Source organism: Serinus canaria, chromosome 1A (genome assembly GCF_022539315.1).
Source record: "Serinus canaria isolate serCan28SL12 chromosome 1A, serCan2020, whole genome shotgun sequence".
NCBI classification, from domain to species: Eukaryota; Metazoa; Chordata; class Aves; order Passeriformes; family Fringillidae; genus Serinus; species Serinus canaria.
In genome coordinates, this window is record NC_066314.1 from 65,580,352 (window position 1) to 65,592,459 (window position 12,108).

Consider the following 12,108-nt stretch of genomic DNA (forward strand, 5'->3'; position numbering starts at 1 on the left):
CTTTGCTAGGGGAAAGGAGCAGCCCACATTGCAGTTCAGTACCTTTGCGCCTCAGCACCAGCTTGTTGAAGAGGTCTGACATCAAATCTCCACCTTGTCCTGTAGCTCTCACTGAAACAGAGCACAAGAAGTCAGTGAAGAGAGATTAGTCTGAGCTAAGCACTATGGCAAAAGCATTTCCCTGCAATACTGCCTTCAGATTAAAGAAAAAACTCCAAACCTCTAATTTTGTATGACACCCCAACACTACAGTCCATTTTCAGGTCAGGAAAACATTAGTCACAGCAGGGTTAATGGCATCTCCTGGGGAAAGCCAAGAGTGGAATTCACTGAGGGGCTGTGCATTTGCAGTCTCATTCTGCCAAAGCAGCTCCATCAATCCCCTCCCCAACTACCTCAACCAAGGTGCTTAAAATGGATCAGCCCTGTCCTTCAGGGTTTCATTTGTGTGCCTGGTCCTGTGCATCACATATAAACTTCCACACAAGCCTGAGAGAGATGCCCTTTGGGCCAGTGGGGTGTAGAAAGTTCACTCTGGCTGAGTGGTGAACACCTGAGACCTCCATCAGACTCTGAGAAGACAACTCCTTTCTGCTCTGTGAGTTCACTGTGCTCCTGACTTGCCTGCCTGCCCCCAGACCCAACATCTCCCCAGCCTGGGCAAGGAAAAGAAGTTCTGCCAAAGAGTCTCAGCACCTTGTTCTTGTTCCTTCTGCTTCTTTTTCTCCAGCTTCCTCTCCTTGACACTGCGAAGGTTGGCCTTCCCAATGCCCCCGGCCTGGCGGATGGACTCCAAGAGACTGGCACGCCCAGTAGAGGGGTTTACCACCTCCTTTGGGGCTCCTTGGACTGAAGCTGCAGGGACAGGAAGAAGAGGCAGCAGACATGGGTCAGCACATCAGCTACAGGCCCAGCCAAACTCCCATGGCAGGGGCTACTCCAATACCTTGACTGCACCTCCTCCCCTGTTGAAGGCTGGGAAGGCCCCCAAGGACACAGGCTGAAGGCAAGGAGGATGCTGCAGCTGTGGAGGAGCCCAGCCCTTACCTGCAGGCACTGTGCTGCTGCTCTCCTCGTTGACTGCCTGAGCTGGTTCCAAGGGTGCCGTGGGCTGGGGCAAGGGCGGTGGAGGAGGCACCGGAGCTGGCATAACAGGAGGCGGTGGGGGAGGTGGAGGGGGAGGAGGTGGCAATAGCTTAGCATCTTGAAGATCTGAAATATGAAAGAAGTTGTATTTGAAGAGTCCCAGTTTCAGCTCAGAGCTTCACACACCTCAGCAGCAACAGATCAGAGTCCTCAGCACCTGCAGTGGAGCACTCCTGCCCTGTGCACTATCTCTTAACAGCAGGCAAGGCCAAGGCAAGAGTCTGAGATTCCCCTACGCTCCCTCCCCAGCTGCATCCCACTTGCACAAGGGCATCCCACCAGGCTGACACACACCCAGTCCTTGCACACTGTACTCTCTCGTCCCTAGCTATGCAAAGAGAGGGGGAGGGAGGTAAAGGGGAGGTAAAGTCAGGCTGGAACTTGAGCAGGTTGCAGCTTTCCCTCAGGCCTAAGCCAGAGGTGCCACATCCATCATCCATCTGAAAATTTCTACCAAGGGACTTTCTGCCTCATCTCCACTTTTTAGCAATCCCTGCTCTTTCATAGAGTCCCAGGATCAGAGATTGAAAATACCTGGTTGCAAAGGCTCCACCGACTCAGTGTTGAAAGTGGGCAGCTCTGGAATAGCACTGCTGGGGGCAGAGGGTGCAATGCCAGGGCCCAGGTCAGCGCTGTACATGAGGTCTGCAGCAATGCCAGGCAGGTCTGGCAGGTAGGAGGGCACATCAATCTCAGGGACCTGGCCCAGATCTGGCACATAGAAGTAATTTTCAGCGACCTAAAGAAACCCAAACCAATAAGGTAAGGCAGTGACCACGTGCTTCCTGCAAACAGGGGCACTGCAGGGAACAATCTGGGCAGCAGTCAGAGCTGGGCTAGTGTACCTTGGTTTATCAACTACCCCTACACCTCTGTGCTTAGAAGATACCTCCTGCAGACCAGGCTTGGAAAAGGTAGACTGCAGGAGGAGGAAGTGCTGGACTCTTCTTAGTTTCACACTAGCAAGTGAACTCTGAAGGGTTCATGCCCTAACTACTGCAGCCTAAATAAACCAGTCCCTTCTCCTCCAGAAGAGGATAGTGTCTGAACCATTTCAAAGATTAAAATGCAGAAGCACAATCCAGTAGTTACAGGGGTTTGCTTTTGTGTTTAACACACAGGCAACACAGTAGTGATGGTGCACTGTGAATAAAGAGTTCATGATAAGGAAATGATTCCCAGGCTCCTTTTCCCAGTCCCAAATGCTACTCCAGCAAAGCTGGTACACCCCAGTTATGGTCCTTATAAGGTGTCAGGTACCAGTCACATGTTGGGGCAACTGGGTTGGTGCACTGCCCACCCCATGTGTACACCAAGCACAGCCCTTTGCTCAGTCTGGCTGGCCCTTCTGTTTGCACCAGTAGGCACCCCTTCCCAGCAGGAATGATGGGGATCACACTTCACCCCAGGGACCTTCTAGCAGGGGCACCTCACACTCAGACTTCAAGGCTCAGGAGTTGGCACAAGGGAGCTGATCAAGTGACAGATCCTCCAAACTTCCCTACAGCCCTAAGGTCAAGCAGCAAGGTGAGTTGATATCCCATGCCATTACTCTCCTTTCACCACTCAACAAAGGCTTGAGCAGAGAGAAACACCTGCCAAGTGTGAGGGTTTTGTCTCACTCATCAAGCTCACACCAGGACCTCAAGCACAAAACCAGGCAAGGTCCTTCTGATAAATGAAGTACTCTGCAGCCCTGTAAGGGGCTATTGTCCTACCTGTTCACCAGCCTATCAAAGTCCTTTCTTTTTAGAGAGCTGAGCACAACCCTCTGAAATGTGAGTGGCTGCATCTCACCTGTCGGTCTAGCTGTCCCCTTTTGGTGATGGAGAGAGGTGCATCAAAGAGCTTCTCTTCTGTCTCTGTTTCTAGAGCCACATGGGTCTTGGTCACTGCTCCAGCCAGGGGATCCAGGAACACATACTTCTTGTACCTTAGAGCAGACAACAAGTATTTTAGTGAGAGCCAAGGCCAGAAGAAACAGTGTACACAAGAGGGCCTTGGAGACAGAGACCTGACTTCACTCATAAAGATGGAACATGTTGGGCCTTCCAGGTTCCTTCTTTTAGCTTCATTTTCCTGCCTTTCCCCTCCACAACCAGGAGGCAAGCAGCTCCCCACCCTGCCAGTGCAGCCTCCAGACTAATTTGAAAGCAAAGCCCCACTGTAGTGCCACCATGAGCAAGCTCTCCCCTTTCCACCACCTGGCCTGAAAACATCCTACAGTCTGCAGTAGGACACCAGTGACTTATCACTCAAGGTCCAGGAAGACAGACAAAAAGGAGAAATGATCCATGGCTCAGAAGAAGAAAGACAAGGTCCAGCAGCTGAAAGCTCAAGATCAGCTTAAAGTAGCTCTTCAATAAGAGCAGAAAGAAGAACCATGATGTGAGCCCAGTGGGAAAGGAAACTGCAGTGAGGGAGGTGGTGGAGTCATTGAAGCAGCAAAAGCAGTAAAGTAATGCTGTGAGGAATTGTCAGGAGAAGAAGCAGTACCTAAGCTGGCACACAGGGCAGTGAAGGGCAGGAGTGACTGCATTATCTCAAGGCTGGAAGAAATTAGATGCAGGAAGAACTAAGCAAAAGAAAGTGCAAAATTGGGTTGAATCAGGTGAGTAGAGGATCAGGAGTGGACAAACTGCTTCCACCCAAGGCAAAGAGCAGGGAAGGTTCCCAGCTGGAAGCCAGCACAGAGGTATCAAACTCTGTCCTATCAAGAGCCTGATAGGTAACATCCCAGGAAAGCAAGCAGTCACTGAAATGCCTGAGGAAGGGAAAGCTCCTCTGAGGACAAGCAGGGGCAGGTGAGCAGCACAGCACTGCTCCAGCTCTCACAGGTTCTCGGTGGTATTGAAGAGTAGCAGGGAGCTGAGGGAGCTGATGTTCCTGGGAAGGCTGCCAAGGCCTTCTTCTGCATCATCCTCCTGGTGAATTTTGGTGCTCACACACACAGGGAAATACTTGAGCTTTTCCTGCAAGAAGACAGATAAAAGGTGGTAAGACACTAGAACCATGGCTGCTGAGGCAGCTCTCACTAGCCACCACACCCCTCACTGCTGGATGCACTGTATGGTCTGGGAACCCTGCTGCTCCCTCTCTATTTCCTTTTGAGCTAGGAAGTACGTGGACAACATTGCAACTCCACAATCATGACAAGTGTTGGCAGTTCAGAGTGGCAGCAAGTGCTTTTGGTGCCGTGGATGGGTCATACTGAACCCTGTTACTCTGGCAAGTATCCACCAGAGTAAAACCACCACTCTGGCTCTATAGTCAGAGGCAGGGATCAAGCACCACAGCCTAAAAGGCTTTTGTTACAGTGTCTCCAATTATGACACATTTTCATGCAGGCAGAGTTCCCCACACATCTCTGTTACCTCCCCTCTGTTGCCTTCACTTGATGCTTTAAGAGCTGTGATTGCACTGATGGGGTAGGCAGGAAGGCAAAGGAAAAAGAGGTTAGGAAAGAACAGAGTGCCTGCACTAGGCAGGAGATCAGGCAGAAAGGAGTGCACAGGGTGGAACGTGTGCCAGATGGTTTTGCAAAGCCTGAGGGATTTGCAGGAGTTTTCAACTCTAATGAACTGAAATCTTCTCTCTCTCAGTTCTAAAACTTCATGCATAATATATAGAGCTCCCTTTCGAAAAGGACTTATTACATCTGAGCTGCCTGACTTTTATAGAGCACAGGAGTTGCCATCCCACATCAGACCAGTGTTTCAGCTGGCTGACAGTGCCCGCTGCCACATGCTCTGGGGGATGAAGCTCAGCATCCACAGCACTCTGCTCTAGAGGGAGGAAAGGCATCAGTTCCTGAACAGAGACACTTTGGGATGAAGAAACCTCCACCTCAGACCCCTTTGTAGACCCCTCCTCAGCCCCTTCACAATTCTTTCTTCACAACTAAGGAAAACAGCAGTAAGTGTTATACAAGGAGAAACCAGAGCACTTTGTCAGGCTAAGTAACTCGCCACACCTGCGGTTTTCTTCTGCCACCAGAGGATGACCACTCCAAATACTGTCCACAGCTTCCTACTGCCTCACTACTTCCAGCATCCCTGCACCACCCCACTCTCTGAGTCTCTTTTCCCTCCTTGTACTTGTATGGGAGAAATGGAGACCACTGGTGGTTCAGTTTTAAGACCACATCTCAGGGACACAAGCAGTTCCTGCTGATTGAAATTTCAGTCTTGAATCTGGTAGCCAGAAATCCAAGGAAATGGCTTAGTCACAGTTCAGTTAATCCACTAAGAGTTTATATGATGCTCTGAGACTATAAAATGCTATAAGAAAGGACTTGTAACGTTTTGATTTAATTAAGGTTCCTACCTGTGAAAAATACATTGAAGTTTAACACCTTCTATTTTTTTATGTAAGCAAATAGGCAAAAATATATAAATTCTTATTTTGAGATTGCAGAAGCAGAGACTTAAAAATAAAAGTTCTTTTGTTCATTAATATTCATTTCCCAATGTTTAATTTTTTAAGCATGAGGGAGTACTGACTTTTTTTGCTAGAACTGTTCAGACACACTAAGCCCTCAAGTAATTTATATAGCTTTTTTAATTCTCTCTTTGTATATTTCAGTTAGCACTGGAAGATTGTGCATCACTTTAAGGGTTAGTGAGAAAACAACCATTGCCTACATTTACTTACAAACCTCATCTAAGGAATTTATAAAAGCACTAAGCATGAGTATTCTGAAATGTGAAATATAATCCTTTTAATTTAAATGCCATCAAAGTGCTAGTCTTACTCAAGTACCTAGATATGCTCTGAAATTTGGAACTTCCACACACTGTCAAAAATATCCTGCAACTGTGAATTCCACAAGTTAAGGTGCCATTTAAGAATTAGTTTTCTTAGAGGAACATTAAGTTCTTAAGCGAAAGTTTGGCAACTTTGACATACTGAAGTCTTGGGGGTTGCTTGAATACTCAAACACCCCAACCTGGGGTCTGGCACCTGGCAGGATCACACCCCCAAGGACACTGCATTTTCAGGCATTTTTCTTCCAAAGAACCTACAGTTAGAAATATATAAAGTCACTCTGGTTTTTTAGTTTAATTAAACATACACTATTACAAATGGAATTGGTGTGATGTACCAGAAATCCCAATACCCCCACGCCAATGGAGTGCTGAGGCCAGCTGGGAAAGTATTCCAAGATGAGCAAGAGATAAAAGCCTGGCTTAGCCTCCACATGCCTATGGTGGGCTCTGGGAGAGGCAGAATCCACAAGGACATGCCAAGTTACTGATGGTAACTTTTGCTCGGACTTCTTCCAAAGCCTAGGCAGACCACATCTCCCACCCTGTTTGTCAGTTTCCTGAGTGGAATGTGCAGCACCCAGACACAGCTCCCACCACAAAGGCAGTGCCCAGTGCCTGGGAAATCCCACAGGGCTGCAGCCAGCTCCCTGCTGGGCCCTGCCCTGCTGCTACCACTGCACTGTGCAAAGCAACAGGCTTTCCAGGCTCGCCACAAGCACTGTGTTTCTGGCACTCTTACCCATCAGTGCTTACCTTACCAACCTAAACAGCTTCCTCTCAACAGCTGAGTTTTCACTTGCTTGGGGTTGAGGGGGCAAGAAGAAATTCCAAGGGGGAAGCATTTAAAATCAACTGCAGAACCACACACATTTCCAATTCAGTTGCTTACCCCCCAGACAGAAACCCTAAAGGCTGAGCACAGGCTGCCACCACTTCCCCTCAGACTGACATAAGCAGAGTTTGCTTTCCTGATGAGGTGTTGAGTGCAGGTGTGCAAGTGGAGTTTAGCAAAGGCCACTGTGACTGCTCACCGCAAAGAGGCTCTCATCAGAAGTGAAAACAGGAAGTGAGCCTCTGCTGAAAGCCCTGAATAATTGAGGAAAGCATAAATGCAAACATTAGACTTCTCCCTGTCACATTTCATTATTGCAAGGCACATCCAGCTCCGTGCTCAGCTCTGGCTGAGAAGGGCCTGTCCCCCTGGAATGTGGTCAGAGCTTGGCCATGCTGAGCCCCATTCAGCACATCAGCCCCTCCATCCTTCACCAGCTGACAGCAGCATCCCACACCCCACAGAGGAGCTCGTGTGTGTGAGATTGGTAAGAGTGACAACTGCTGCATGAGGCAGACTCAGCAAAGCCAGAGAAAGATCAACAGTCCCAAAAGAGGATCAAAAGACGGGTCACAGGAAGGGAGCAACAAACATGCCCCAGGGCTTCAAACAAAGCCTCTGTGGTGATGGCAGCTTTAGTCACAAAGGACAGAACATGGCAATGGTACAGAGACTGACTGGGACTGGAAGTGATGGCATCCCAGGCACATGGCTGTGGGGAATGGCACATGGAGCCTACTGGAGCCAGCAGGCCAGAGGAACAGACACACCATTTGCTCTTTGTGGGATACTACTTTTTAACAGCTGATGTTCTTCTCAATCCTTTTCCTGTGCAAGGGGCTGTACTTCAGCACCAGCCCTTCAGGGTGAGAGCCCATCTCCTGGTCTGCTCCCTGCCTGCCTCTACTCCCCCCTCCAGTCCAGAGCAATGGGGCCACCAGCCAGACAGCACTCACTGGCCTCCCTGCCAGACACCAGCACGTCCCATGCAGCTCTGCCTGTGCTGCTGCCAGGACTGGAAGGAAGCAGGAACCCTGCTCAAGTTTGCCAGCTCTCCATTTGGCCAGCAATCCTGCTCCCTTGGCCTGGCTGAAATATTCATAACTACCTCTCTGTGTGAAGTCTCAACTCCATTAACACTTAGGGAAGTTTAGCATGATAAATTATTCAGTGGCAGCTTTATTTTTGGCCAAGTCACACAAGGATGAGGAAGGAAATGTCTTTAGGGGCGGAGAGCAGGGAAGTTGTCAAACTGATCCTTAACCTGCTAGGAACAGCACATCTGCTACTCCTGACACAGCACATACACAGCAACTTTTAAACTTTAAGCATGGCAGCTCTTCCTCCTGTCCTTCCAACCCAGGGACAATGCCCAAGTGCAATGATTTTCTGGGGCAGAAAAATGCTCTAATGAATGACTCCTTTTTCTCCTGACACACTCACAAGCCTCCTTACCTTCCCCTCTCACCAGAAGTTATATCAGAGCCTTCAGAAACTATTTGTGAAACAATTATGAGCTTGATCCCAGCTGCCTCACTATGCACAGCCAAAGCCTTAAGCCCAGGCAGCAGCACCCACCAACACTGCTGCAGGAAACAGCAGCATTTCAGGAAATGGAACTGCTCCAGAGACTTGGCAGTTCACAGCCACCCAGACAAACCCTTGTACTGACATGGCCCTCTCCAACTGGCACCTCCATAACCTTCCCAGTCTGACCTCACACCCTCCCCACTGACAGGCCAAATGAAAATATGTTCTACTCCTAGCCTATGTCCCAAAGCCCTGGCCCACTTCGAAGAGATTAACAGCCTTCAGGTTCTCCTTGCTTGTCCTTCCCAAGGTCTGTTCTCCTCCTTACCTGCAGAGCTTTTTCATCCAGCATTTGGTGCTTGCTCTGAATCTTATGTCTTGGCCATTTCTGTTTAGCTGGGTCTTCTGCACCAGCAAAAATTGAATGGTACTCCTGCAGCCGTTCAGGGGCTGGATACTTGGCACTGGAAAATACCTATGGAGAAACAAGGAGGGACTAAAAGACCCCAACAACTAGGCAATCCTACAATGCAGAAACACATGGAGAGGAGCAAACATGCAATCTGTGCTGCCAGTGGGAATGGACAGCCTTGGAGTCAACAGGCTCCTAAGGGCTATGTGCACAGACCCCAAAATACATGGGCTGCCACTTCTGAAATTGGAATTGCCAGAGCTTTTCTCTTTCTCTAAAAGGACTAGGAGGTCTCTGGCAAAAAGGCTTCCACTGGCAGGAAAGGAGTTGGAAATACTGTATAAAATTGAGCAAGAATGGGGAAAGAAGGATTTTCACCAGTTTTACATGGCTCAACGGGATTAAGATGCACTAAAGGGAATCTCTCTGACAGCAGCTTTCATTCAAGTAAGTGTCTATGAGCCTGAAGTGAAGGTGTTAGTTAGGCTTAGCTCAGCACATGTCTTTTCTCTTTCTCAGGAAGCAGCTGGGACAGAAACCTATAAAGGCTACATAAAGCCTGGAGCTCTGTGGCTCATGGTCTAAAATTCACCCATTGGCCAAGTCAGGAATGGGATTATCACCACAATCCTGCTCAGCAGTAAGGCATGGAGAGGTGAGTGGACAGCAGCTGTAGCAGCTGAGCACCTTTTCTTCTCCAGAGCTTATGTCAGGAGCAAAGAAAGAAGGAAGAAAAGAGGCCATGCAGCCTTCAAGGAAGTCACTACCTTAATAGCTTTCTTGCTGCCCTTTATCTTCTCAATCTTGGCCTGGGCGAGTGTGACTCTCTCCCCAATTGCCTGGAGCTGTGCCCGGCTGGCCTCCACCCGCTGAGAGATCCTAGGAGGCAAGAACACTTCTTGAGCTGAACAATCAGTGGTTCTTTTCAAAACAGCCCCTCAGAGAAGGATGTGAATCTCAGAGGAGCAGGTTGTTTCACAGTGAAAAACAGTGATGGTTGAGCCATGCTTGTATCCATTCTATTGAGAGCTTTAGGTACTCCAACATGAAGTAGGATTAATCCATGACTCAGAGCATGATGTTTCTGTGGCTGTTTGAGGCACAGAAAGATGGAAAACTATCAACAGACACAGAGTTGATAACACAGGGATGATTTAATTATTGCTCAGCTTAGACAGAGTCAAGGCCTTTTCTCCCTCTCACCCCATCACAAGGAGTTGGGAGGGGACACAGCCAGGACACCTGATCCCAAGTGACCCAAGGGATGTTCCACACCATATGGCATCATGCTCAGCATATAAACTAGGGAGAAAGTTGGCTGGAGTCCAATGCTCGGGGACTGGACAAGCTTCATCGAGTTGGTGGTGAGCAGTTGTTTTTATTTGCATCACTTGTCTTTCTTGTGTTGTATTTCTCTCTCTTTTTTGTTATTTTTCTTTACATTACATTACTATTATTATATTTCAATAATTTAACTGGTTTTGTCTCAACCCATTAATTTTCTCACTTTTATCCTTTTAGTTCTCCTTCCCCCACCCTGCAGGGAGTGAGGTGAGCAAAGGGCTGTGGGGTGCTTAGTTGCCAGCTGCAGATAAACCATACCACTAGATCAGCATCACACTGCTTTGGGATGCTGGGAGCAGGCATCAGCCACAGCTAATGATGGAGTCACCTTCTCAAAGAGGCCTCCTTCCCCATACATAACCAACAGATTCTCCCCAGCTGCAAAGGCAAAAGCTGAACCGTCTTCTGAACTTCCACCCCAGTTCCACTGGATCATTCTGTGCCTGTAAAAAGCAATCTCAAGTATTGTCTTTAAATTTCACCAAGAGTCTCTCTTTGTTTTTGAGGAGAGAGCTCTCATGCTCTTTTTCTGCTCTAATTCCCTTCAGTAATGAATTTGAGATCAGCAGTGATCCATGATTCCCAATTCCAAATTGAACCAAATCCATCTTTTCCTGTATTTTCACTTTGGGCAGCAGATTCTCTATTACAGTATAGAAATATAACCCCCCCCTCTCAATGCAGATAGTGAAAAAACAGCAAAAACAAGCAGTCTGTTCTCCTTGTACCATTCTGAAAAAAAAAACACCTTACTTTCTCTAAACTTGAAGTATTTCTGTTTGTTTATAGCCATGCTCTCCTCTTCCTGGAGGCATGAAAAATTCTTCCTTATGCATATGGCATGATAGCACACAGCCTGTTTCTACCTTATTCTGCTTGGAGTGGGAGATGAGCAAAATTGAACCTCATGAGATTCTCCCTCTCAGAATTATTCTCCATTACCCCATTTTATTTTAAACACAGTCTAACAGCTTGTATTTTGTACCAACACTGAGTACAAATCTGTTCATGATTTCCTTCCCACACCCTCCCTCTGCCTCAGTGGAGTAAGTTCACATCACTTTTACACTTGATAGGTTCTCAGAGTAGTTTTTGTTGTTCCTTTCAGGCTGCATTTCCTAGCACCTGTCTGCAGCAAATTTCATGTGTCACAGGGCTGTCCCATTGCCTTTGTTTTGTTCAAGTGTGAGATGCCTCTGAAGGACCTAAATCTTTCCTAACTGCTCTCGCCAGCAGATTTTCCCACCTCACAGTTCACCTCTTTTCTAGAGGTTTCATAATTGTATTGATTGACACTATTTCCAGTACTGCTCTCTAGGGGCATCTGACTATTTTTGCTTCCTTCAAAGCTGAAAAAACCCAGTCATTTATTTCTGCTTTGCTGTTCTCCCTCAAATCAATGATGCAATTTTCTCTCTCACCTGAAAGTAGACCTCTCTCCTAGAAGAACTCCACAAAGCTTTCCTGAAGCTCCAAATAAAAGCAAGGTATCAATTGCCTTTTAGCCAGTACCCTGCTGACTTCCAGACACAATTTTCAGAATCTGACAAGGCACATGTTTTTCTCCCAGAAGGAAGTGCTAAGCAAATAGTTATGCAAGCTCAGGCCTGGAAACCAGTAAGTTCTTCTCCTTTTCACTTCATGAATGTAAGTGGGTCCAGTGAGGCAAACACCTCCCTCACTCCCTTTCCTGGCCCACATTATCCCCAGGGCTTCACCAGGTACCAACCTCTTCCCCTCCCTTCCCTCACTCAAAGAAAAAGGAAGAAAAAAGAGGGGAGACATCCAACCCCACTGCCCACCAAATATCATCAGTGAAATGAGACCATCTCAGGCAGACAACCTGTTCCCAGCACAAGCTGGGGAAGTTAACTTGTCCAGTGCCAGCTCAGGTGTTTCAAACTATGATGGATCCTCTCTGAGGCACTCTGTACATTCTCCTGTGATCTCCTGCTCAAGGATTTGACAGGCCAAATCCCACTGACCTTACAGGATCTACAAAAAACCTTCACCTGAGGTGGTACAGAGGCAAGCCCACAACACAGAAGGCATACATATCAGTCTACAGATTAATT

The 12,108-nt window shown here is 47.9% G+C and overlaps 1 protein-coding gene across 5 annotated transcripts in view; it reads right to left on the bottom strand.

Moving 5' to 3' along the window:
• WASHC1 (WASH complex subunit 1) overlaps window positions 1–12,108 on the bottom strand; it is a 38,249-nt gene that overhangs the window by 1,690 nt on the left and 24,451 nt on the right. For all 5 annotated transcript variants that reach the window (XM_030238383.2, XM_030238380.2, XM_030238382.2 and 2 more), the window contains 8 exons: window positions 9,457–9,568; window positions 8,606–8,752; window positions 3,982–4,118; window positions 2,944–3,079; window positions 1,681–1,885; window positions 1,048–1,212; window positions 697–855; window positions 43–111 (listed from right to left, as the gene is read on the bottom strand). In XM_030238383.2, the coding sequence (XP_030094243.2) occupies window positions 43–111; window positions 697–855; window positions 1,048–1,212; window positions 1,681–1,885; window positions 2,944–3,079; window positions 3,982–4,118; window positions 8,606–8,752; window positions 9,457–9,568 (1,130 nt within the window). The remainder of the gene's footprint in view (window positions 1–42; window positions 112–696; window positions 856–1,047; window positions 1,213–1,680; window positions 1,886–2,943; window positions 3,080–3,981; window positions 4,119–8,605; window positions 8,753–9,456; window positions 9,569–12,108) is intronic.